This window comes from Hemiscyllium ocellatum, chromosome 8 (genome assembly GCF_020745735.1).
Source record: "Hemiscyllium ocellatum isolate sHemOce1 chromosome 8, sHemOce1.pat.X.cur, whole genome shotgun sequence".
In the NCBI taxonomy this organism is placed as follows: domain Eukaryota; kingdom Metazoa; phylum Chordata; class Chondrichthyes; order Orectolobiformes; family Hemiscylliidae; genus Hemiscyllium; species Hemiscyllium ocellatum.
In genome coordinates this window covers 86,679,194-86,706,568 of record NC_083408.1, presented here as the reverse complement: position 1 = coordinate 86,706,568, position 27,375 = coordinate 86,679,194, and the positions used below count along the sequence as shown (strand labels likewise).

The following is a 27,375-nucleotide window of genomic DNA, read 5'->3' as shown; positions in this document are numbered from 1 at the left end:
AAATACCGTTTTACAAAAGGAATTAAAAATAAAGATGTTTATTATACAAACATCAATGATGGTTTATCATTAAATGGAGTTTTGATTTAGTAGTCAGCAGTGAATGAATTACGCTTACAGCTGCTCCCAAACCTTTCATGAGCTGTTGGGTAGCAACATGTAGTAACGGAGAGTCTGATACAATATAATGTCCTCTATAGATGATCCACGACCTCTGAATAGGGCAAGCAATAGCGAATCTCTTCCATCAAGCGTACTGAAGGACTATTTACTGAGCTACAGAATATGAACTACGAAATATAATGAAGAATGTTTAATTCATTGTATAAAAAGTACAGAAAATCAAAGTCAGAAAGAAAAAGTAACAGAGAGAGAGAAAGAAGCATGAAAGAGTTAAATAAAATTGTTGCACAGTTATAAGATATTTAAAGTCTGAAGAAAAACATAGCAATTGTAGAAGGAAATTTCAGTTATAAATTTTCTTACACAATTGTTGAAGAGAGTGTTAAAGTTTTACATCTTGCCCTCATTAAGAAAGAATCACAAGAAATAAGCAGGAGGTGCTATTGGTTGGCAAATAGACTCCGATAGAGGTGTTGCCATGGAGAATGTAGCAAGGAACAGTTAATGGCCAAAACTTTGTTTAAATTGGTCAAGGCATTGACAATCAGAGCTGACACATCTAGTTCAAATTTAAAGAAAAGCTTCAGAATTACCTGTTCCTTGATGCATTCTCCATGGCAACACCACTACCAGAAGTCAATGTGCCAACCAACCAAGCAATTGTTCAATGCAATATAAATTGTTGTTCCCTTTGAGATTTGGAATAATGAGAGTAAGACTGAAGCTTCAACAGGAGTCTTTTCTTCCAAGTCCTGTACTGCCAAGTTACAATTTACTTTCATTTAAATTCGGTCCATTGAGCCCATACCGCCCCTCCAAAGAATATCATATCCAGACCACCACCCGCCACCTTGCCATAACCCTACATTTCCCACAGTTAACCTAACCTGCACATCTTTGGACTGTTGGGGGAAACCTGAGTGCCTGAAGGAAATCCATGCAGACACCATGAGAATGTGCACACTCCACACAGTCACCAGAGGCTCAAATTGAATCTGGGTCCCTGGTGCTGTGAGGCAGCATTGCTAACCACTCAGCAACCATGTTGCCCTAGTAAATTAAAGAATTCCCACTATTTGCACATTTACTTGGTATGCCATCAAATTCTTGTTTTGTGTTTGAAAGCAGTGTCTCTTAGCAAGATAAGCAACAATCAAGGAGGAGCAGTGCAAACTGGACAGCAACTTCATGATTTTTACACTTAGGATTTTGCAGTCTCCATAAATTTTCTGATTTAACCCTTAATAATGTTGACTGCTGAAAGCCTCAGCTTTGACCTGAATCTTTAAATCTTGATAGTGGTGGACACTAAGATGGTCTCCACTATTAAGAGCTGCAATGGTACCTGAACATCTGATGATCACACTTATACTCAAGTGGAGAAGTGGCAATGCATCTTAATGGGATCTGGAGGAATCTTGGCAGAGTCGTCAACCATGAGCAGTCATTTGGGAACTTGGGCTAATTTCCCAGCAGTTAAAAGTCTTTGCAAAGCTACATTTTTGCCTCGGACTGCACCCCATTTGCTCACATCCCTATAAATTAACAGGATTATTAAACAACAAGCCCAACTCTGTTCCCCTCCCACACTCAGGGCTCCTCAGTCTCAAAGATATTCAGAAACAGCATTGGGGAGGGGCTTAACAACTCTCCTGAAAATGCTGTTTCTGATATTGTGTCAGAAAAGCTGGTTTGGAGTCGAGCCAGATAGATCCCTGAGGGTGCACACATTGGGTGTGGTGTTTGTGTGGAAAAGAGCCAAGGCTGTGGGACTATAATTAAAGCAGGCACAGCCACATTGTCAGGTTACAAATTACAAAGAATGAGCTGAATAGACCTCCAGGACCTTGTGCTTTTGACATAAAAAGAGACATTGCTTTGCCACTAAGACACCACATCAACAGGCCTCCCTATTATCTTTGACATTGCAGACATACTGCAGCGGAAAGAACAAGTTTCTGCTGGAGCCTACAACCAAGATTGGGCTGTCTTCATAAAGTCAGCAGCAAAGACTGACTGCAAGATCATGTCCATTAATCCTACTGCATAGTCTGGGCCCTCAGTACATGTTATTCAGAGCCACATAGCTCTTCTTGTGGTCTTCAGGTTAAAGACACCACATAGATCAATACTAATCTAGAACACAGAACAGTACAGCACAGTACAGGACCTTGATGTTGTGCTGACCTTTTATTCCTACTCTAAAAGCAGACAAACCTACATACCCTTCATGCATTATCATCCATATGCCTATCCAAGAGTTGCTTAAATGTCCCTAATGTATCTGTCTCTACCACCACTGCTGGCTGTGCATTCGACGCACCCACCACTCTCTCAGTAAAGAACCTATCTCTGACATCTCTCCTAAACCTTCCTCCAATCACCCTAAAACTATCAGAGAAAATGCTGGAAAATCTCAGCAGGTCGGTCAGCATCCGTAAGGAGAGAAAATAGCTGATGTTGTGAGTCTAACTGACCTTTTGTCAAAGCAGATTTTTTACACCTTAAAACTATGCCCTCTTGTGATTGACATTTCTACCATGGGAAAAAGTCTCTGACTTTTCCACTCTATTTATGCCCATCATCATCTTGTACATCTCTATCAAGTCACCTCTCATCCTTCTTTGCTCCAATGAGTAAAGTCTTAGCTCCCTCAACCTTTCCTCACAAGACATGCCCTCCAGTCCAGGTAGCATCCTGGTAAATCTCTTCTGTACCCTGTCTTCATTTTTCCTGTAATGAAGTGACCAGAACTCAACACAATATTCCAAGTGTAGTCTAACCAGGACTCTAGAGCTGCAGCATAATCTCACGGTTCTTAAACCCAATCCTCTTGCTACTGAAAACCAACACACCATACACCTTTTTTACAACCCTATCAACTCGGGTGGCAACTTTGAGGGATCTATGGACACGGACCCAAAGATCCCTCTGTTCCTCCACACTGCCAAGAATCCTGCCTTTTAAGCCTGTAATGCGCATTCAAATTCGACCTTCCAAAGTGAATCACTTCACACTTTTCCACGTTGAACTCTATCTGCCACTTATAAGTCCAGTTCTGCATCCTGTCAATGGTCTGTTACAACTTACAATAGCCCTTCACACTATCCACAACTCCACCAACCTTCGGGTCATTGGCAAACTTACTAATCTACCCTTCCACTTCCTCATCCAAGTCATTTATAAAAATCACAAAGAGCAGAGGTCACAGAACCGACCCCTGCGAAACACCATAAGTCACCAAGCTCCAGACTGATAACTTTCCATTTACCACCACTCTCTATCTTCTATTGGCCAGCCAATTTTTTATCCAGTCATCCAGATTTCCCTGGATCCCATGCCACCTTACATTATGAATGAGCCTACCATGGGGATCCTTACCAAACACCTCGCTAAAATCCATGTACCACTGAGGCAAGGAAGGGATGGTAGGTTGATAGAAACTTGGGTGACAAGGGATGTAGAACATCAAGTCAAGAGGAAGGAGTAAGCTTACTTAAGATTGAGGAAGCAAGGATCAGACAGGGTTTTAGAGAGTTACAAGCTAGCCAATCTAGAAGACCCCAAGTGTGTTGTCTGTGATGAGTTACCAATTTTAACCAGAAAAACAGATCAAATGCTATAAGCAGCCAAAAATTCTTGGGAATAGTGCTTTCAAAGGAACCTGTTGGACATTATTGGATTCAGCTGTCACACCCTTCACAGAAACAACCTACAGTCATTTACACCTTTCCTCAAACAATCTTGGCAAAGACCTGGAATCTGCCAACACCCTTGTAAACATGCCTCAGCAAGAGTCTCAGTATTTGCAGCAGAGAGAAAAAAAATTAAAGGCACCAGGAATAAAATGAATTTGCAGAGTGACTCAGCTTTAAAGTGCAATTTCCTCTTTGTGACCGAAACCAGTTTACTGCCTATGCTGGACAGTAAAACCAAAATGCACATTTTTAAAAATTCCCCTTGATGTTTGGTGCTAAAATATGAATAGTTCTCTAAAGGCGGTCAGAATGAATGGAAATTTTCAGTCACTTTTAATATTCTGCTTTAGAATATAACCCACCTGCGGAACTAATGTTTAGTTAATGTGGCTTTTAGTTTGTGTGTTACAGTAAAAGACTTGAAACTTGAAATCTTGCATAAATCGTTTAAATTGATCACCAGGAATTCAATATTTTTCAAAGAAGTTATTAGCCTCTATAGTTAAAAAAAATTGCATTTATGTATGACAAACTTACTATTCGGTATGCCCGTGTGAATCCAATGCAAAGAGATGCTGTATGGAGATCTTGCAGTGAAGTGTCAACAGAAAGAAAGGCTACCATGGCAAATGGAGAGACTAGAACAAATAGACTGTTATTAGAACAGTTCGCTCACATTTCATGTATACAGACTGGTTCACTATTAAGCTTCTAGCATTTCAAAAGGATAACATTGATCAAGTAAAGACTCTTGTTCATTCTGATCCTGACAAATTCTCTACACTCATTACAGTACATTTATATAGCAAATAACTGTCAACAGCCAGAACTTGAAAATGGGAAATGAAATCCATCTACCAAAAATGTTTCCAACAGATTGTCAATGCTATGTTAATGAGATCAAGTCAATTCATTAATACAGTGAGAGAATCATGGAACCTGCACAGAAGCAGGTCCTTCAGCCCAACTTGTCCATGGTGACCAAGTTTCTTAAACTGAACTGATCCCAATTCCTTTCATCTGGCCCATATCCCTCTAAACCTTTCCTACCCATGTACCTGCCCAAAAGTCTTTTAAATGTTGTAACTGTACCACCGCGACCACATCTTCTGACACCTCGACCCTCATCAAATCCTTTTCAAATCCTTCTCCTCTCACCTTAAACATATGCACCTATAGTTTTGGAGTCCTAGGGAAAAGACCTTGGCGATTCATCTTATCTATGCTTTTTATGATTTTATAATCCTCTATAAGATCATCCCACAGCTTCCAATGTTCCAAGGAAAACGTCCCAGTCTATCTAGCGTCTTCTTATAACTCAAACCTTCCAGTCTCGATAACATCCTTGTAAACATTTTTTGTGCCCTTCCAGTTTAATTCTCAATTCCTTTTCTCAATGCTCTGACTGATGAAGGCAAGTATGCCAAATACCTTCTTCACCATCCTGTCTATCTATGATGCCACTTCCAAGGAACTATGTATCTGCACCGCTAGGTAGCTCGGTTTGACAATACTCCCCAGGGCCCTAGCACTAATTGTGTAAGTCCTGCCCTGGTTTGTCTTACCAAAATGCAAAATTTCACATTTATCTGCATTAAACTCCGTCTGCTATTCCTCAGTCCATTGGCCCAGTTGATCAAGATCCCATTGTGCTCTTAAATAACCTTCTTCACTGTCCACTATACCACCAATGTTGGTGTTATCTGCAAACTTACTAACCATATTCTTATCCAAATTATTAATATAAATGACAAACAACAGTAGACCCAGTACCAATCTACAGGTCACACGCCTTCTACCTGAACAACAACTCTCTACCACTACCCTCTGTCTCCTACCATAAAGCAATTTTGGGTATCCAATTGGCAGCTCTCCATGGTATTTCACATGATCTAACCTTACTAAAGGAGTCTACTATGTGTCACCCTGTTGAAGGCCTTGGTAATGTCCATTCAGACAATGTCTACAGCTCAACCTTCATCTATCTTTTTGGTCACCTCTTCAAAAAACAAACTCTAACAGCATTGAGTTTTGAATAAGGAATATTTGAAGAAAATCCTATGTCACCATTCTGGAGCACTATGCTAAATTACAAGTGTACGATCACTGAATCTATAGGGGTCTTGAGCACTAGTTTTACTCTGTAATATAATTTGTCTTTTCATTTCACCTTCAGATGTAGAGATTGTGATGGCTCTCAATACAAATATGGAATTGTGTACTAAATTAATTACTATTTGCCGACAAAAATCGATTAAGCAAAAGAGAAAAATTAAAAATACAATGAATAAATAAGTTAGACAATTTAATCTATTACCATTTCAGGTAACTTACTGAGATTAAGGAGAATCCTTTGAATAAAGCCAAACTTCATCAATATTGCTCGTTTCTGCTCAAAAAGTCTCACAGATCTTAAAACTTTAGGGAATAAAGGATTTCGAAAGAATCCAAAGAGGACATATGCACCTTGAATTTCTTGGAAAATCTTCCATATTACCAAAGTCACTATCAGGATATAGCTTATTACAGTCTGAGGACTTATTTTAAATGTAGCTGATCTTCTTACAAAGAAATGTAATAAGCCAGCTTCAACAAGTGTCACTATTAGAAGACTAATATAGATCAAGGCTTCCTTCCAGCCAAGATGCCATCCAATTCGTTTACCAAAGTATTTAGGATATTCCAATGAGGCATGGGTTGTCCTGCAGCAGAATCTGAATAAAGTATCAGCTTGGCTGAGATCAAGGCTCAGTATAAATCCCATTCCTGTTGTGAACAGCACAACACCAAGTGTGCTGGGAATAAAGAATGTTGCAATCACCACTCCAACAGACACAATAAACATAGCCAACAGCCTGCAGAAATAAAAAATGTAGATGTAAACCCAAACATGTGAGGTCAACATTAAAATTTTTTTCCAAATTTCTACTATGCATGTAATGATGTAGCCACAAATTTTGTAACTGTGTGACCTGCATATAAGCAGTGGCGATTAGGCAAAGACAATATTACCATACACTAGCTGAATTTCTGTCATGTTATGAACACAAAGTAAAAATCTGATTGAACCAGGAATCAGACTAGTTTGGATCTGTTAATGTGGAACAAGGCAGTTTTAATAAATCATGTCAGAGTAAAATTTATAAGAATAGATTATGGCAGAGTGGTTCTATTGCTAGACTATTAATTCAGAAAGCCCAGGTAATGTTCTGGGGAAAATGTGTTGCTGGTCAAAGCACAGCAGGCCAGGCAGCATCTCAGGAATTCTCTATTCCTGAGATGCTGCCTGGCCTGCTGTGCTTTGACCAGCAACACATTTTCAGCTGTGATCTCCAGCATCTGCAGACCTCATTTTTTACTTAATGTTCTGGGGACCTGGGTTTGAATTTGAATTCAATAATAATCTGAAAATAAGAGTCTAATGATGACTATGAAACCACAGTTGATTGTCAGAAAAAATCCATTTAATTTACTAATGTCCTTCAGGGAAGAAAACGGCCACCCTTACCTGGTCTGGCCTACATGCGACCTCTGACCCACAGCCATGTGGTGACATGCTTGCTTTCATTGATCATAACATTTGTGTAAAGGAGTTGGCATATCATGTTGTGGCTGTACAGGAAATCGGTGAGGCCACTTTTAGAATACGGTGTACAATTCTAGTCACCATATTGAGTCATAGAGATACACAGCACTGAAGCAGACCCTTGGTCCAACTCCTGCATGCCGACCAGAAATCCTAAATAAATCTCGTCCTATTTGCATGCATTTGGCCCATATCCAACTAAACCTTTCCTATTCATATACCCATCTAGATGCCTATTAAATGTTGTAATTATACCAGTCTTTTTTTTAGATTAGATTACTTACAGTGTGGAAACAGGCCCTTCGGCCCAACAAGTCCACACTGACCCGCCGAAGCGCAACCCACCCATATCCCTACATTTACCCCTTACCTAACACTATGGGCAATTTAGCATGGCCAATTCACCTGACCCCGCGCATCTTTGGACTGTGGGAGGAAACCGGAGCACCCGGAGGAAACCCACACAGACACGGGGAGAACGTGCAAACTCCACACAGTCAGTCACCTGAGGCGGGAATTGAACCTGGATCTCTGGCGCTGTGAGGCAGCAGTGCTACTGGCAGCTCAGTCCATATATGCACCACCATCTGCATGTCCTTTTTAAATCCTTCCCATCTCACCCTAAATCTATGCCCTCTAGTTTTGGACTTGCCCAGCTCGGGAAAAGACCTGGTGTATTTCCCTTGAATATACCCGTTACGATTTTATAAACCTCTATATAAGGTCACCCCTCAGCCTCCGACACTCCAGGGAAAATAGCTTCAGTCTATTCAGCCTGTCCCTATACCTCAAATCCTCCAGCCCCAGCAATGTCCTTGCAAATCTTTTGTGAACCCTTTCAAGTTTCACAACATCCTTCCTATAACAGGAAAACCAGAATTGCAAGCAGTATTCCAATTGTGGCCTGATCAACGTCCTGTGCAGCTGCAACATGACCTCCCAACTCCTTTACTCAATGCACTGACCAATAAAGGCAAACATACAAACTCCTTCTTCACTATCCAATCTACCCACGACTCCACTTTCAAGGTAATATGAACCTGCACTCCAAGGTCTATTTGTTCAACAAAACTCCCCAGGACCTTACTATCAAGTGCATCAGTCCTGCCCTGATTTGCCTTTCCAAAATGCAGCACCTCACATTTATCTAAATTAAATTCCATCTGCTACTCCTCAGCCCATTGGTCCATCTGATCAAGATCCTGTTGTACTGTCCACTACACCTCTAATTTTGGTGTCATCTGCAAACTTACTAATCATACCTCTTATGTTCACTTCTAAATCATTTATATAAATGATGAAAAGCAGTGGACCCAGCACACATCCTTGTGGCACACCACTGGTTACAACAGGCCTTCAGTCTCAAAAGCAACCCTCCACTAGCACCCTCGGTCTTCTACCTTCAAGCCAATTCTATGCCTAAATAACTAGTTCTCCCTCCAATCCATGTGTTCTAAGTTCATTAACATTTCTACCAGGAGGAACCTTGCCGAACGCCTTACTGAAGTCCTTATAGATCACGTGCATCGCTCTGCCCTCATTGTTACTTCTCCAAAAAACTCAATCAAATTTGAGAGACATAATTTCCCACACACAAAGCCATGTTGACTACCCTAATTAGTCCTTGCCTTTCCAAGATTCTCTCCAACAACTTACAACCACTGATATCAGGCTCACTACTCTATAGTTTTCTGGCTTTTCCTTAACACTTTTCTTAGAGACTGGCACCGTGTCAGGCAACCTCCAGTCTTCCAGCACCTCACGTGTGGCTATCGATGCTACAAATATCTCAACAAGGTGTCCAGCAATCACTTAGAATGTTGCTGAACTTGAAAGGATTTGAAAGTAAAGATTTACAAGGATGTTGCCAAGACTGGACAACTTGAGGTATAGGGACAGGCTGAATAGGCTGGGACTTTATTTCGTTAGAGCTTTGGAGGCTGAGGGGTGACCTTATAGAGGTTTATGAAATCATGAGGGGCATGGATAGGGTAAATAGTTAAGGGGTGGGGTTAGTTCTGAGGAAGGGTCACCAGACCAGAAACATTAATTTTGATTTATCTTCACAGATGCTGCTGCACCTGCTGAGGTTTTCCAGCTGCTTTTTATTTCCGCTGTTCTGCAGCTTTCTTCAGTTTTTCTCCAATTAAATAAAATTTAGCTCCACTGTTCTTTATGCCAAAGTACTGAGGTACTGTGTGCAATTTTCATCTCTTTATTTGAAGGAGGAATGCTTTGGCTGTGGAGGTATTGCAACAAAGGTTTCCCAGACTGGTTTGTAGGATGGTATTACTGATGTTATGATCAGTTAAGACTATATTTACTGGAGTTTAGCAGAATGAAGATGAAGTCTCATAGAAACCTATAAAATTCTAACAGGACTTAACAATGTAAATGCAGCATAACTGCAGAGTTCAGAACCAGGAGTCACAGTCAAAGGTTTAGAGAGTAGGCCGTTTAGGACATGAAGAGAAATTTCTTTAGAGAGTGGTGAGTCTCTCTACCACAGAATTCCGTTAAGAGCAAAAATGAAATGTTTTCAAAAAAACGTTAGGTATAGTTCTTAGGCTAAAGGTAATAAGGGAGATGGGGAGAAAGTCAGAAAATAAGTTGGCTGATCAGCCATGATCTTATTGAGGGTGGAACAGGCTCAAAGGGCTGAATGGCCCATCCTTCCATCTAGTTTCTATGTTTCTATTCAGTCTAGTCGGAAAACATTTTTTGTTACTTCACGAAAAGTAGCGGTACTCAGTCTCCATAATGCTATTAGGAGAGTTGAAATTGAAGACCAAATCATGTAGATTTTTATTAAGTAAGGTATAATGGGAAAAGCCAGATAAATAAAGTTTAGGTTCAAATCAATTATGTGCTAAACTAATCACAGAACAGATTTCACCGATTGAAAAACCAACTGGAACATCCAATGTTCTACTTTAAAATGATTGTTACCTTTAAATATAAAACTACTGAAAAATACTTAAGCTCTATCACAAATAGGTGGGACTGAAGATAGAACACAGAAGAGAGGAACCAGTACAGCATAGTATAGGCCCTTTGCGCACGATGTTGTGCCAAGCATTTATCTTAAAGATCTAAGATCAACTTAACCTACACACACCTCAAATTACTGCCATCCATGTGCTTATCCAGCAGACACTTAAATGTCCCTAATGTCTCTGACTCTACCACCGCTGGTGGCAGTGAATTCCACGCACCCACTATTCTTAGTGTAAAGAACCGACCTCCAATCACCTTAAAATTATGACCCCTTGTGACAGCCATTTCTGCCCTGGGGAAAATTCTGTGGCTATCTACCTATGCCTCTCATTACCTTGTACACCTCTATCAAGTCACCTCTCTTCCTTCTTCTCTCCAGTGTGAAAAGTCCAAGGTCGCTCATCCTCTCTTCATAGACAAGCCCACCAATCCAGGCAGCATTCTGATAAATCTCCTCTCCACCCTCTCTAAAGCATCTACATCCTGTGCATAATGGGGCGACCAGAACTGGACACAATATTCTAAGTGTAGTGCTGGAGAAGCACAGCAGGTCAGGCAACATCCAAGGAGCAGGAGAACTGACGTTTTGGGCATAAGTTCTTCACCAGGAATGAGGCTTGTGGATTGGGGCTGAAAGATAAATAGGAGGGGATGGGGTTTGGGGAAAGGGAGCTGAGAAAGCAATAGGTGGATGAAAGTGGGGGAGAAGGTGATAGGTCAGAGGGGGAGTGATGGACACATCCAAGAGCAGTACTGATTGGAGGCTTGGTACTGGGATAATGTGGGGGGAGAGGAAATGAGGAAGCTGTTGAAATCCACATTTATCTCATGTGGTTGCAGGGTTCCAAGGTGGAATGTGAGGCGTTTCCCCTCCAGATGTCGGGTGGTAATGGTTTGGTAGTGGAGGCTGCATGTCTTTCACGGAGTGAGATGGGGAGTTGAAGTGTTCAGCCATGGGGCAGTGGGGTTGGTGGGTGTGGGTGTCCCAGAGGTGTTCTCTGAAGCAATCCGCAAGAAGGCATCTTGTCTCCTCGATATAGAGGAGACCACACCGGATGCAACGTTAACAAAAATCCACTTACATGACAATTTAATTTTCAAATAATTTCAGTGCTATCAAGTTATCAAAGTTAACATGTAGAACTGTAATTAGTCAACAAGTGCACTGCAGGTTTTGGACTGCTGGATTATAACTGGAGGACTGATACACAGGTAGACAGTGAGAAGAAAAAAGGAGCTTATTTGCTTTTAGACACCAGTAAGTTGTGCACTGTCAGGCAAGAGAGATCACATCTGGAGTGAGACATAGTCCAAGTCAGTTTATGTTTCGGGGAATTTTGAGGCAGTGTGGGAATTCAGTGCAGACAGCAGAGATGATTTTGGTTTGCTTTTTTAATTCATAATTTGTAAAGTTTTTTTAACAGGATAAATTGAAGCCCAGGATCAGGAGCCCAGCACAAAAGAAAGAATGACATCACAGGAAAACTGTAAGTTGATTGGTTAGTAATGGCTGTAATTGGACTATTATGAGAAACTTTCAGATTGAAAATAAATAAGGGAAATATTTATAGGCTACAAACTAAACAATCAGTCATAAATCTTTAAAATAAAATTAAGAACTAAGAAAATAAAACAGAGATGGAGGGCCAGGCATGTGTTGTACCTACATGATGTGGGAGCTGTTAAATGGCTTTGAATGAATTATTTTATTGTCCCATATATCTCAGAAAATACAGTGAAAAGTGTTTTGTCATCACAATCTGGAACCATTCTGAGTTGCAAAAAGAATGAAAATTGAGTCTTGAACACAGCTCCAGGGCTTCTGCAAGGTCTTTACAAGGTGCTCAGGGCCTCAAAGAATCACTGCTCTGGGTACAGCAATGATAACACTGATGCCCCAGGAGACTCTAGCTCTGCTGCAGCTGCCATCACTGCCAAGATTGCCAGGAGTCCCTGCTCTGGGCACTACCACCAACGCCACTGCCGCCACCAAGAGTCTAGGCTTCAGGCCTACTGCAGCCGGGAGTCCCCACTCTGGCCATCACCACAAGTACACGCTCCAGATCTACTATCACAAGGAGTCCCTGCTCTGGGCATTGTCACTGCTGCCAAGGGTCCTGATCTATGCTGCTGACACTGCAGTCGCCGCCCCACTGACACTGCTTCAGCTCCAAAGATGAAGTAAGAAAAGAAAACAAAGGTAGACGAAAAGGAGAGGAAAGAATGCTGCCAGCCTGAAGGGGATAGGCTCAGGAGCCCGAACACTATCTACTGTGCTGGCACCACTATCTTGAAAAGGTTGTGGTTTGTACAATTTCCAATACAAGATGTGTTTGACCACATCTATAGGAAGTGTTAGCAGCTTGAGGAACTCTGACTCAGGGTTGATGAGCTGGAGTCTGAGCTTCCAACATTGCAACAAATGAGGGTGGGGGAAGAGTTACCTGGATGCTGTGTTTCAGTAGCCAGTCACTGTTTAGATTAACTACCTTGAATTCAGTCAGTGGTCAGGGACTGGAGTGTATAACTACAAGTGAGACAGATAGAGGGATCCAGGAAATAGTGCTGAAAGAGCCTCAGCCCTGGACTTTGTCTAATAGGTTTGAGATTCTTGCTTGTATGGACAAGAGCAGGGGTTTTAGGGAAGATGAGCAAACTAACAAAGCATTGCATTTACTGGAAACCATTCAAGAGTGGGGAGAAAACAGAACTGTAACTGTAATCAGAGATAGTACAGTAGGGGGAATAGACACTGTTCTCTGGCCAGGATCAAGAGTCCCAACGGTTATGTTGCCTGCCTGTTGTCTGGGTTCAGGATCTTTCACCTGGGCTACAGAGGTACTTATAGTGGGAGGGGAAAGATCCAGTTGTCATGGTCCATGTGGTTACCAGTGACATAGTTAGAAGAAAGAGGTCCTGCTGAAGGAATATGAGTAACTAAGGGCTAAATTAAAAAGCAGAACCAAACCAGTAATTTCCAGATTACTACCTTAGACATGAGCTTATTGGCACAGGGTCAACAAGATTAAAGACGTAAATGCGTGGCTCGAAGATTAATATGGGAGTAATAGACAATAGGTGCAGGAGTAGGCCATTCTGCCCTTCGATCCAGCACCACCATTCATTATGATCATGGTTGATCATCCTCAATCAGTATCCTGTTCCTGCCTTATCCCCATAACCCTTGATTCCACTATCCTTAAGAGCTCTATCCAATTCTTTCTTGAGAGTATCCAGAGACTTGGCCTCTACAGTCTTCTGGGGCAGAGCATTCCACACACACACCACTCTCTGGGTGAAGAAGTTTCTCCTCAACTCTGTTATAAATGGCCTACTCCTTATTTTTAAACTGCGTCCTCTGGTTCGGGACTCACCCATCAGCAGAAACTTGCTTCCTGCCTCCAGAGTGTCCAATCCTTTAATAATATTATATGTCTCAATCAGATCCCCTCTCAGCCTTCTAAACTCAAGGGTATACAAGCCCAGTTGCTCCAATCTTTCAACATATGATAGTCCCCCCACTCCGGGAATTGACCTCATGAACCTACGCTGCACTCCCTCAATAGCCAGAATGTCTTTCTCAAATTTGGAGACCAAAACTGCATACAATATTCCAGGTGCAGTCTCAACAGAGCCCTGTACAGCTGCAGAAGAATCTCTTTGCTTCTATACTCAATTCCTCTTGTTATGAAGGCCAGCATGCTATTAGCTTTCTTCACTGCCTGCTGTACCTGCATGCTTGCTTTCATTGACTGATGTACAAGAACATCTAGATCTCATTGTACTGCCCCTTTACCTAAATTGACTCCATTTTGTAGTAATCTGCTTTCCTGTCCTTGTCACCAAAGTGGATAAGCATACATTTATCCACATTGTGCATCTGCTGTGCATCCGTCCACTCACCTAGCTTGTCCAGGTCACCCTGTATTCTCCCAACATCCTCCTCAAATTTCACCCTGCCACCCAGCTTTGTGTCATCAGCAAATTTGCTAATATTACTTTTAATACCATCACCAATATCATTAACATATATTGTAAAAAGCTGTGGTCCCAGCACTGATCCATGCGGTACCCCACTGGTCACCGCCTGCCATTCCGAAAGGGAGCCGAATATCACTACTCTTTATTTCCTGTCAGCCAACTAAATTTTCAATCCAAGTCAGTATTTTGCCCCCAATACCATGTGCCCTAATTTTGCTCACTAACTTCCTATGTGGGACTTTATCAAAGGCTTTCTGAAAGTCCATGTACACTACATTCCACTGGATCTCCCTTGTCCATCTTCAGAGTTACATCCTCAAAAAATTCCAGAAGATTAGTCAAGCATGATTTCCCCTTCATAAATCATGCTGACTCTGACCTATCCTGTTGCTGCTATCCAGATGTGTCGTAATTTCATCCTTTATAATTGACTCAAGCATCTTTCCCACCACTGAGGTCAGATTAACTGGTCTATAATTCCCTGCTTTCTCTCTCCCTCCTTTCTTAAAAAGTGGGGCAACATTAGCCACCCTCCAATCAACAGGAACTGATCCTGAATCTATAGAACATTGGAAAATGATCACCAATGCATCTTTGATTTGTAGAGGCACCTCCTTCAGTATCCTGGGATGTAGACCATAAGGTCCCAGGGACTTATTAGCCTTCAGACCTAACAGTCTCTCCAACACCATTTCCTGGCAAATATAAATGGATGGGACATTGAATTCATGGGACATTGGCAACAGTACTGGGAAAGGAGGGAGATGTTCAAATGAGATGAGCTCCAGCTGGATCATGGTGAGACCAGAGTCCTGGCAAATTATAAGTTCATAAGATATAAAAGTAGAATTAGGCCAATCAGCCCATTGAGTCTGCTCTGTCATTCAATCATGGCTGATAATGCTCTTCACTCCCATTTTGCTGTCTTCCCTACATATCCCTTCAACTTATTACCAATTAAAAATCTGTCTAACTCCTCTTAAATTTGTTCATTGTCCAAGCATCCACCACACTTTGGGGTAGCAAATTCCACAGATTCACAAACCCTTTGGGAGAATAGTTTCTCCTCAATTGTTTTAAATTTGCTACCCCTTATCGTAAGACAATGACCTCTCGTCCTAGAATGCACCAGAAGGGGAGATATCTGCTCCATATCTATTTTACCAACATCTTTTATCGTCTTTAATACCTCAATTCGATCTCCCCTCATGCTTCCAAATTCCAGTAAGTATAGGCCTAAACTGTTCAATCTCTTTTCAAGTGATAAACTCCTCATCTCTTGGATGAATCTAGTGAACCTCCTATAAACTGCCTCCAATGCCACTATATCTTTCCTCAAATACGGGGACCAAAACTCTGCACAATACACCAGGTGCGGTCTCACCAATACCTTGTATAGTTGCAACGATAGTTCCTTACTTTTATATTCTATGCCTATAGCAATAAAAGCCAACATTCCATTCATTTTCTTTATTATCTTATGTACGTGCAAGCTAGTTTTCTGTGACTCATGAACAAGTATACCTAGATCCCTCTGCACTGGAACACTCCAAAGTCTCTCCCATTTTTCGACCCAAATGCATAACCTCGCAATTATCCACGTTAAACACTATTCCACATTTTGGCCCACCCTCCTAATCTATCTATAACTATTTGTAAGGTTCTTATTTCCTCATTGCAATTTACCGTCCTGCCTATTTTTGTGCCGTCTGCAAATTTGGCTATGGATCCCTGTATTCAAGTCATTAATATAGATTGTAAATAGCTGGAGTCCAAGGATCGAACCCTGTAGCACCCCACTAGTTACATCTTGCCATCCAGAAAATAAACCATTTATCCTAACTCCGTGTCTTCTGTCCATTAGCCAGTCATCGACGCAGGCTAATAAATTATCCCTAATCCCATATGATCCAACTTTGTGAATTAATCTTCTGGCTGGTAGAATGTTGTGAGTATTACAGAGATGTGGCTGCAAGGAAATCAGGGCTAGGAACAAAATATCCAAGATGTGTGTCCAGGAAAAGGACAGGCAGATGGGCAGAGTGGTGGGGTTGCCTTGTTAGTAAGAAATTAAATATTAAACTGATAGCAAGAAGTGATGTAGAGTCTAAAGGCTGTTTAGACAGAGTTAAGGAACTGCAATGGAACAAATAGGAGTTAAGAAAATGCCTCCTAACCATATGTGGGGTAGAAAATAAATCAGGAGATAGAAAAGGCATTATTAGAATAATCATGGTATACAGGGAACATCAGGTTGCATCAGATCCAAAGAAAAGGAATTTGTGAAACAGATTTTTTGGGGGGGAGCAGCTTTTGGTAGAGCCCACTAGGAAACAGGCAATTCTGGATTTGGTGCAATGTAAAGAGAGTGAAGGTGAAGGAACCCTGAGGGAGCAGTGACCATAATACAATAGAATTCACCCTGCATTTTGAGAGGGAGGAGTTGAAATCAGATGTAACAGTACTTCAATTGTGTAAAGATAACTACAAAGATATGAAGGCAAGAGTTGATTGGAACGGGAGCCTAACATGGATGTTAGTGGAACAGCAATCATAGGAGTTTTAGGGAGTAATTCAGCAGACACAGCAGAAATTCATACCAAGGAAGAAAAGACATACCAAGTAAGAGGACAAGGCAACCACGGCTGACAAGGGAGTTCAGGAAAAGCATAAAAGTAAAAGAAAAAGCATACAATGTGGTAAAGATTAGTGGAAAGCCAGAGGGTTGAGAAGCCTTTAAAAACCAGCAGAGGATAACTAAAAAAGTAAGGCAGGAGAAAATGAAACATGAGGGTATGCTAGCTAGTAATATAAAATTGTAAGAGCTTTATTTAAATATATAAAAGGTCAAAGGGACAAGAGTGGACATTGGACCACTGGAAAACAAGTTTGGAGAAATAGTCCTGAGGACAAAGAATAGGTACTTTGCATCAGTCTTCACAGTGGAAGACATGATGGAGGCATACCAGAAGAGAGTTGGGGTCAGATGTGAATGTAGTGGCCATCACTAAGGAGAAGACGCTGAGGAAATTGAAAGGTCTGAAGGTGGATAAATCATCGGACTGATGAGTTCTGAAGGAATTAGCTGAGGAGATTTTGGAGGTGATCTCTCAGGAATCATTGGAGTCAGGGGCATCCCAGAGGACTGGAAAATTATTAATATAATACCCTTGTTCAAGAAGGGAGGGAGGCAGAAGACAGGAAATTATTGGCGCATAACCCTGACCTCAAACCGTGGCAAGATTTTAGAATCAATTATTCAGGATCAGACTGCAGGGTACTCAGAAGTGCATGGTAAAATAGTTAAAAATCACACAACACCAGGTTATCGTCCAACAGGTAGACTGTTGGACTATAACCTGGTGTTGTGTGATTTTTAACTTTGTGCACCCCAGTCCAACACCAACATCTCCAAATCGTGGTAAAATAGGATTGAGCCAGTAATGACTTCATCGAGGAGAAGTTTGTTAGAATTTTTTTTACAGAAGTAATGACCAGGTTAAGCAAAGGACGGCCAGTGGACGTGATCTGTTTAGATTTTCAGATGGCCTTTGATAAGATGCCACACAGAAGGCTGCTAAACAAGATTAGATCCAACAGTGTTAGGGCAAGGCATGGCATGAATAGAGGATGGGCTTACTGGCAGAAGGCAGAAAGCAGGGATAAAGAGGTCTTTTTGGGATGACAGCTAGTGAGTAGTGGAGTTCTGCAGGGATCAGTGTTGACACCACAACTATTCATGTTATACATTAAAAGTCTGAATGATGGAATGAGGGCATTCTTGCTAAGTTTGTAGATGACACAAAGATTGGTGGAAGGATAGGTAGTATTGAAAACGCAAGGAGGCTGCAAAAGGACTTGGACTTGCAAGGTGAGTAGGCAAAGAAGTGGCAGATGGAAAACAATGTATTAAAAAGTGTGAGAGTTATGCACTTTGGTAGAAAGAAGAGGTGTATACATTTTCTAAATGGGGAAAGGCTTTTGAAATGATGTACAAAGGGACATGGGAGTCTTAGTTCAGAATTCTCTTAATGTTAACATGCAGGGTCAGTTAGCAATTGGGAAGGCAAATGCAATGTTTGCATTCATTTCATGAGTGTTAGAATACAGTGCAGGGATGTACTGCTGTGACTGTATAAGGCTCTGGTCAGACTGCATTTGGAATGTCGTCAGCAATTCTGGGTCCCCTATCTAAAGATTGATTGCTGGCATTGGAGAGATCCAGTGGTGCCTTACAAGAATGATCCCATGAATGAAATGTTTGTCATACGAGGAATAGCTGAGGACTTTGGTCTGTATTTAATGGAGTTGAGAAGGATTGGTGGGGTGGGTTTTTTTTATTGAAACCTACAGATAATGAGTTTTGAGAAGATCTGTCGCTCAGGTTGTGGTTTTGGATGTAAGTTTGCTTGCTGAGCTGGAAGGTTCATTTTCAGACGTTTCATTACCATACTAGGTAACATCATTAGTGAGCATCTGGTGAAGCACTGGTGGTATGGTCCACTTTTTATTAATGTTTAGGTTTCCTTGGGTCACTGATGTCATTTTCTGAGGTGGCCATTTCGTGTGGTGATGTCATTTCCTGTTCTTTTCCTACACTGGACAAACTAGGCACCAGGATACATGAATATCAACTAGCCACAAAAAGACATGACCCACTCTCACTAGAATCTTTACTTACAGATGAGTAAGGATACCACTTTGACTGGGACAACACATCCATCCGAGGAGAAACCAGAGACAAATGCGCAAATTCCTAGAAGCACGGTACTCCAACCAGAACTCTACCAATTAACACATCGACTTGGATCCCATTTACCACCCCCTGAGGAAAAGTACAGGAAATGACACCATTATCGTATCACCAACCTAAGGAAACATAAACACATAAATAAAAAGCGGGCCATACCACGCGGGCCATACCACTAGTGCTTCACCCGAGGCTCACTGATGATGTTACCTAGTATGGTGACGAAACATCTGAAAACAAACTTTCCAGATCAGCGAGCAAAGTTTCATCCAAACTTACAATTACAGAGAGGCCTGAATAGAGTGGATGTGCAAAACATGCTTCCACCAGTAGGAGTGACTAGGATTCTAGGGCACAGTCTCAGAATGAAAGGACAACCCTTTAGAACTGAGATGAGGTGAGTCTGTGGAATTCATTGCTATAGAAATCTGTGAAGGCCAAGTCATTGAGTGCATTAAAGCAGAGATAGCTGGATTCTTGATTGATAAAGGGGAATCAAGGATTAAGGGGAGAAGAAAGGAAAATGGGGTGAAGGATGATATCAGCCATGATCGAATAGTGATGAAGACTTGATGGGCAAACTGGCCTAATTACGTCGCTATATTTTAGTCTCTTTGACTTCCGGTTTTAAAATAAGAACAGGAAATACGTTGTACAAATCTTCTGCTGCACGAATAAAATATTTGTAACTGAGTTTACAAAGCATTACTTGGTAACGGACAACAAAAGGTTTTGTACCTAACACAATAGTAGTGTCATTTTCAGGAAGTAGATGTACATTAAGGTGAGGCAATCGAACATTCTTCCAAATAATGTCTACATTATGCCATTTGTTTTCTTTAATGATTCAGTTCCTTGGATATTTACTCGTATTGAACATGATATATTATTTTCAAGATTGCATACTCTGATAATAATTGGTAATGAAATACAGGTATTTTTTTCCTCACCTTAACAATATAAATTGACATAGAATGTGCTAAACAAAGTTTTTGAAAATAAGAGGGAGTCTAATTTTTTATATAACATTTACAAATTCTAATTGCAGATTTTTTACAACCCTGATATATCACATCAATGAATCATGAAGTTTAGGAAGTTTTGTATTTTAATGCCTATTATTTACTCAATCAGTTGAGGCAGAGGGTTTCAACAGTTAAAATTTAGTACAGCTGGATTAGAAAACAGATTTGCAATGGTGACTGTCCACTGATCCTTACTGGAAATACATATGTACATGAGATGAGGACAAGATTGAGCTCGTACATGGTATCATTTGAATGATCAGCACGGTCATTCACTTTCAAGTCTCACACAAATGACTAAATGTAACTCTGGCAAAGTACTGAAGGGCCTCTGAAAGTATCTCAAAAAATTAATGCCTTTAGAAGGGGAGAGTAGGAAAGAATATTTATCAGAGGGGACAAAATATTGGCTCTCTCATGTGGAGTGAAAAATTAAAAGTATTAACCTATAAATTAGACTAGTGTAGTGAATCAGGATCAGTTTGATATGCAGAATCTGAATGCAATAAACCACATGCTCCAAAGGGCATCTGCACAATCACCAAGATGCTGTATTAGCGAGGTCCTGAAAGAATGGGATTCTGAAAGACCAACAAATATCCAATGGCCATCATAAAATATACTATAACCTGTGTACGACAGGATGAAGCAATATTCACATGAAACTTTTAAGTTGATGAAAGAACTGCCTTTTTATCTTCATATTTTTACATTTGTGAAGATTTAAATCTTACCTTAAATTGGTAGCCATGGGTGAACCTCCAAGCCCAAATTCTAAGACTTGTTCAAGAACCCATAAGAAAAGTGCATCCACAGGAGGCAAAATACCAACTGCCCAGATGACAGGCAGAAATACAAAAATAATGTGCAAAATCTGATTTATTTGAAGCAGGGTTGGGTTTACTGTAAGTCTGAGAAAAGAAAAAGTCAATTAACTTCAAAGCACTGTTGTACAAGATACTTCAGCTATCTACCTCACTATTCAAAATCCAACATCCAGATTCAGAAAAGCTACCATTAGTTAATTACAAGTAACTAAAATTTCCTGAAGACTGGAACATAATATTGATAAATTTATATGAGCAAGAATGGAATTCCAAGCTATTGATACATAATCAGAAGAGAGAGTCAACATTACACATTCTAATTCCTTTACCCACAAAATTAGGTTTCTAAATTCCATCAATCTCCATGTTTAGAAGATATAAAAGCTGGCTCTTCTTTTGGAACTGACTGGCTAATTTCACTTCTCTAGTGCAAGTAACATTAGGTCAACTGCAAATTAGAGTCATACTCAACATATACAAACTTTCCTTAAACATGAAAATGAAGATAGTTTACTGAACCTTTTATATTTAACCCCAGTTCATGAAAATTATTCAACTTTCTAAAACTCAAACCATCAATATTTTTCACTGTTAGGCAACTATTTGCGTGGAGGTTGCACATTCTCCCTGTGTTTGGGTAGGTTTCCTGCAGGTGTTCCAGTTTCTGCTGACAGTCCAAAGAAGGGGATTCCATTATGTAGATTTGGCGGCATGGTGACTCAGTGGTTAGCACAGCTGCCTCACAGCACCAGGATTTCAGGTTCGATTCCAGCCTCGGGCAACCGTCTGTGTAGAGTTTGCACATTCTCCCCATGTCTGCGTTGACTTCCTCCGGGTGCTCCGGTTTCCTCCCACTGTCCAAAAATGTGCAGGTCAGGTGAACTGGCCATGCTAAATTGTCCATAGTGCTAGGTGCATTAGTCAGAGGGAAATGGGTCTGGGTGGGTTACTCTTCGGAGGGTCGATGTGGACTGGTTGGGCCGAAAGTCCTGTTTCCACACTGTTGGGAATCTAATCTATGAACTTTTATGATTCTATATTCAGGTTTGGTGGATTGGCCATGCTAAATTGCCCAGTGTCCAGGGATGTGTAGGTGAGATGGATTAGCTATAGGAAATGCTGGGTCATAAGGATAGGGTAGGGAGGGGGTCTAGGTGGAATGCTCTTTGGAAGGTCAGTGTGAACGTGATGGGGCAAATGGCCTGCTTCCACACTAAGGATTCTATGATTTTAATATTTTCAAATACACAGCCCTAATTTGCAAGGAACTAAAAGCCATTTCGGAATTTAAACTAGACTAATACTAAAGAAAATCCCTTATTTTTTCTAACAATTTCTAAGTTGAAAAAAAATTCATACTTAAGTCACATATCCAGTCATATCAGTAGTGGTATTTTTAAAAACACGAAAATTGGAATGCAAATTTACAATTGAAAATCAAGGCAAAATCTGAACCCAAAATTTAAATGTAGTCACTTAATTCAATTGTAATTCTACAACCAACTCCTCACCAAATCAAAGATTAAAAAAAAACATTTACCTGTAAGCAAGATCCATTGCAATGAAAAGAAAAATGTAAAGTGGTCTGGTGAGTGCATTGATTTCATATGTATCTTGTGGTTGGAATGTGGCAGTCTCCACTGCAGTATTTATGATTAAAGAATATTCTCCAATGCACACTGTTACCCAACCAAAAACAAAGAGCACAAAAGTTGCCCCTGTGTTGGTATATAGTAGCATTAAGCTGTTAGGTAGTAAATAAAATGTTCCAAGGCCACATAATGCTCCAGCTAGGATGGAATGAAAAACTGTATTGATTAAATACTTTTTTCCAGGTATGATAAATTTTATTGTCTCTGGCCCAGCACAGCTGGAAAAATCAAATTCATCCTCATCTGCCAAAGTATTTTCAGATGGAAATATTTCAACTGTCACATTCTTTTGTCTGACCCAAAGGCTCATGCCTTGGACAATGAAGGCTGCCAGCAACATCAATCCTGCAGCAAGAACTGATGCCCAACAATCGTTTAATATATTTAGTTGGTAAAGAACAGTCCCTACACCACCAAAAACCCATGGTATCAGAAACAAAATAATTTGGTTAACATAAATGTAAGGCGGAGCACAGTATCCAAGTTTGAAGCGTGGTCCTCCTAGTATTGTCTGTGGAAACCGTTTCCAAAAGAATTCCTGTTTGTAGTCGTTTAGTAGTGGAACATCTGGACCCATCCTGATTTTGCACAATTCTTACTTTGTTAATGTTTCCATAACGTGATTTTGCCTAGGAATGTCAGAATTTGACAGTTAGTGATATAAACATTATCTCCACTATTATACCAAGTAAACAAGCACATAAAATTTGGCATTACGTTTTCATTACAATTCAAAGCAACAGTCCAGGACACATTTACATGTGGTGGAGGCAAACATGTGTGTGAAAAAACATTACCAAACATATTGACTCACTATTCAATGTACAAACATCCTAAAAAAAGCTGAAAGGTATTCAGTGCTGTCGGTAACCGAGAACATGTTTATTGTGATCCTGCTGCAACCCAAATGCAAAAACTAACTTATTTATGTAACGCAGCAAGTTTACTAAATTAGTATTTCAAACTCGTTCTGTTTTTCAGATGTTACCAATACTGAATGATAACCTTCACAAACATATCTTAGTATTTAGCGATCATTTGCTTAAGGTACAAGTAAAACCTCTTAATCCCATATAGTTGCATTAAATGTTTTTGAAATACCTCCCACAGCATCCACTTAAAATGTAAATATTTTATCCTTTATTAGTTTTTTTTTCCTTTCTTGCCCCCAAAGAATAACTTTGTGCAGTTGTCTACACAATTATAAATCACCACTTTACCTCCCCCTTGCCAAACATGGATTTTTAATTATTGCTAATAGATTCATAGGTACTACTCAGGAGTCTCAAACGTTCAGGCATGAAGTAATATAAGAACAGGGGAACATAATATAGTTTGAATTATTATTTGCTTTGAAAGACATTTGCTTTTTTATTTGAATAATTTGCTCCTGGAAGATAAGCTTCAAAACAGGTCGGTTGTGCTAGGCAGGCTATTTCAGTGTTATAAATATACTCAATCTCTGGATTCTGTTCTGCCATTCAGTGAAATCATGGCTGATGTAAATCTCAATTGCCTACTTGGGCCTTCTGTCTTACGTCTAACAAAAATTCACCTCAGTCTTCAATGTTTCAACTAATCCAGTAACAATGGCCATCAAAGGACGTGCTCCTAATGTTCATTATTTTTGCGTAAAAATGCAATTTCTGATTTCATTCCTAAATGGCCCAATTGTATTTGAAGATCATTTTCCCTTGTAATAGATTTTCCATGTGGGAATATGGTTTATTTTTAAGATCCCCAATGATTTATATATTTTCATAATATCTAACACTTTAACAAGTGTCCGTTCTGAGAGGAACCAGTGACCAGTAAGGAAGTCTGCCATCCTCACCTAGTCTGGTCTACCTGTGACCACAGACCCATAGCAATGTCAATGACTCCTAAATTTGGGACGGGTAATAAACAATGAACCAGCTAGAAATATCCATATCCCATGAACAAATAAAACAACAAGTCTCAAAGATTGACTTACTGTAATCATAATATCAAACATGATCAAAATGTTTCACACATTATTAGAGTCTTAGAGATGTACAGCATGGAAACAGACCCTTCGGTCCAACCTGTCCATGCCGACCAAATATCCCAATCCAATCTAGTCCCACCTGCCAGCACCTGATCCATATCCCTCCAAACCCTTCCTACTCATATACCCATCCAAATGCCTCTTAAATGTTGCAATTGTACCAGCCTCCATCACATCCTCTGGCAGCTCATTCCATACACATACCACCCTCTGCGTGAAAAAGTTGCCCCTTAGGTCTCTTTTATATCTTTCCCCTCTCACCCTAAACCTATGCCCTCTAGTTCTGGACTCCCTGACCCTAGGGAAAAGATTTTGTCTATTTATCCTATCCATGCCCCTCATAATTTTGTAAACCTCTAAAAGGTCACCCCTCAGCCTCCAACGCTCCAGGGAAAACAGCCCCAGCCTGTTCAGCCTTTCCCTATAGCTCAAATCCTCCAAACCTGGCAACATCCTTGTAAATTTTTTCTGAACTCTTTCAGGTTTCACAACATCTTTCCGATAGGAAGGAGACCAGAATTGCATGCAATTTTCCAACAGTGGCCTAACCAATGTCCTGTACAGCTGCAACATGACCTCCCAACACCTGCACTCAATACTCTGACCAATAAAGGAAAGCATACCAAATGCTTTCTTCACTATACTATCTACCTGTGACTCCACTTTCAAGGAGCTATGAACCTGAACTCCAAGGTCTCTTTGTTCAGCAACACTCCCTAGGACTTTACCATTAAGTGTATAAGTCCTGCTAAGATTTGCTTTCCCAAAATGCAGCACCTCCCATTTATCTGAATTAAACTCCATCTGCCACTTCTCAGCCCATTGGCCCATCTAGTCCAGATCCTGTTGTAATCTGAAGTAACCTTCTTCACTGTCCACTACACCTCCAATTTTGGTGTCATCTGCAAACTTACTAACTGTACCTCTTATGCTCACATCCAAATCATTTATGTAAATGACAAAAAGTAGAGGACCTAGCACCGATCCTTGTGGCACTCCACTGGTCACAGGCCTCCAGTCTGAAAAACAACCCTCCACCACCACCCTCAGTCTTCTACCTTTGAGCCAGTTCTGTATCTCTAAACCTGACACAAACACTATTCTTTCAAAATATACTTTATTTTCCATCCATCTGTGCCTCACAGTTATTAGTTGTAATTTGATAGCACAGCATTTAGAACTATATAATATGATCGGGCAGAATCAGCATGGCTTCATAAAGGGGAAATTATGCATGCCAAATTTACTAAAATTCTTTGAGAAGGTATGAAGCTGGATAGGTTATGGGGAAGTAATGGCTCTAACATATTTGGATTTTCAGAAGGCATGTAGCAATTAACATAGGCAGAAGACTGGCAAACGTATAAGACAAGACTTGGAATAAGAGGAGTATTTTCAGCAATGGCAACCTGGAATGAGTGATCTGCAATAGGGATCACTGCTGTGCTCAAAATTACTTAGGTATATGTTGATGACCCAGATGAGGAAATTGAACACACAATGGCCAGATTTGCTAATGATGCAAAAACAGGTGGGAAGGTAAATGATGAGGATGACACAAGGAGTCTGCAGAGGGATATAGACAGGTTATGGGTGGACAAAAATTTGGCAGATGGAATATAATGTGGTGAACTTTGAAGTTACCTATTTTTGGCAGGAAGAATAGAGGAGTGAATATTTAAATGGAAAAAAAACTGCAGAAACCTACAGAGCAGAGGGATTTGGGAGTCTTTGTCCATGAGGCACAAAAAGGTAGCATTCACATTTAGCAGATAATAGCAGAAGACAAATGGAATCAGGCCTTAATTTTAAAGGAAATGGAATATAAAAGTAGGAAGGTTTTGCTAAAACTATGCAAGGCACTTGTCAGTCCACAGCCTGATTACTGTGAATATCTGTGTACCCCTTATCTAGGGAAAGCTTTACTGTCATTGGAGACAATCCAGACAAGATTCACCGGTTTAGTACCAAATACTGAGGGAGGAGAGATTGATTATGTCGGGCTTGAACTCACCAGAATTGAGGAGAATAACTGTGACTTTATTAAAACATACAGGTTTAGGGGGACTTGACAGGGTAAATGTGGAAACTTTTCCTCTTATGGGAAAATCTAGGACCAGAGGGCATAATCTCAGAATATGGAGTCGCACATTTAAAGTAGAGATGAGAAGGAATTTCTTCTCTCAGAAGGTAGTGAATCTTTGGAATTCTTTACTACAGAGGGCTCTCAAGGCTGAATCATCAAGTATATTCAGGGTTGAGATAGATTTTTAATCAATGAGGGAATCAAGGGTTATAGCAAAAAGATAGGAAAGTGGGGTTGAGAATTATCAGATCAGACATGATCTCGTTGAATAGTGGCACAGGCTTGCTGGGTTGAATGCCATTCTGCTCCTACACCTTACAGCCTTATACTATGCTTTTTATCCATTGTTTATGTGACAGTCTGGGTATTGCAGCTCCCCCATAGAAAGGTGAAAACCACAATTTCCATGATGACTCTCACCATATGACATTTCCATTTGCCTCACCAGAGTTGAAGATCCTCAGCATTCAAGCCTGGAAAGAATGTTTAACCAAAACCCAAGGCCAGCCTATAATGGTTGAAAGCTGTTGCATCTATTTCTATCATAAATAATTAATTTTTATAGAAAGAGGAGTAGGTCATTTGGCCCTTTAAGCCTGCTTCACCATTCATTATGGTAAA

At 40.5% G+C, this 27,375-nt stretch overlaps 1 protein-coding gene across 2 annotated transcripts in view; it reads right to left on the bottom strand.

Annotated features, from left to right (window-relative positions):
- The window catches only part of pcnx4 (pecanex 4), a 43,104-nt gene that overhangs the window by 14,186 nt on the left and 1,543 nt on the right, over nucleotides 1-27,375 (bottom strand). For both annotated transcript variants that reach the window (XM_060829325.1, XM_060829326.1), the window contains exons 2-5: nucleotides 22,528-23,268; nucleotides 20,895-21,071; nucleotides 6,156-6,676; nucleotides 4,359-4,459 (exon numbers count right to left, since the gene is read on the bottom strand). In XM_060829325.1, the coding sequence (XP_060685308.1) occupies nucleotides 4,359-4,459; nucleotides 6,156-6,676; nucleotides 20,895-21,071; nucleotides 22,528-23,216 (1,488 nt within the window). In that variant the 5' untranslated portion in view covers nucleotides 23,217-23,268. The remainder of the gene's footprint in view (nucleotides 1-4,358; nucleotides 4,460-6,155; nucleotides 6,677-20,894; nucleotides 21,072-22,527; nucleotides 23,269-27,375) is intronic.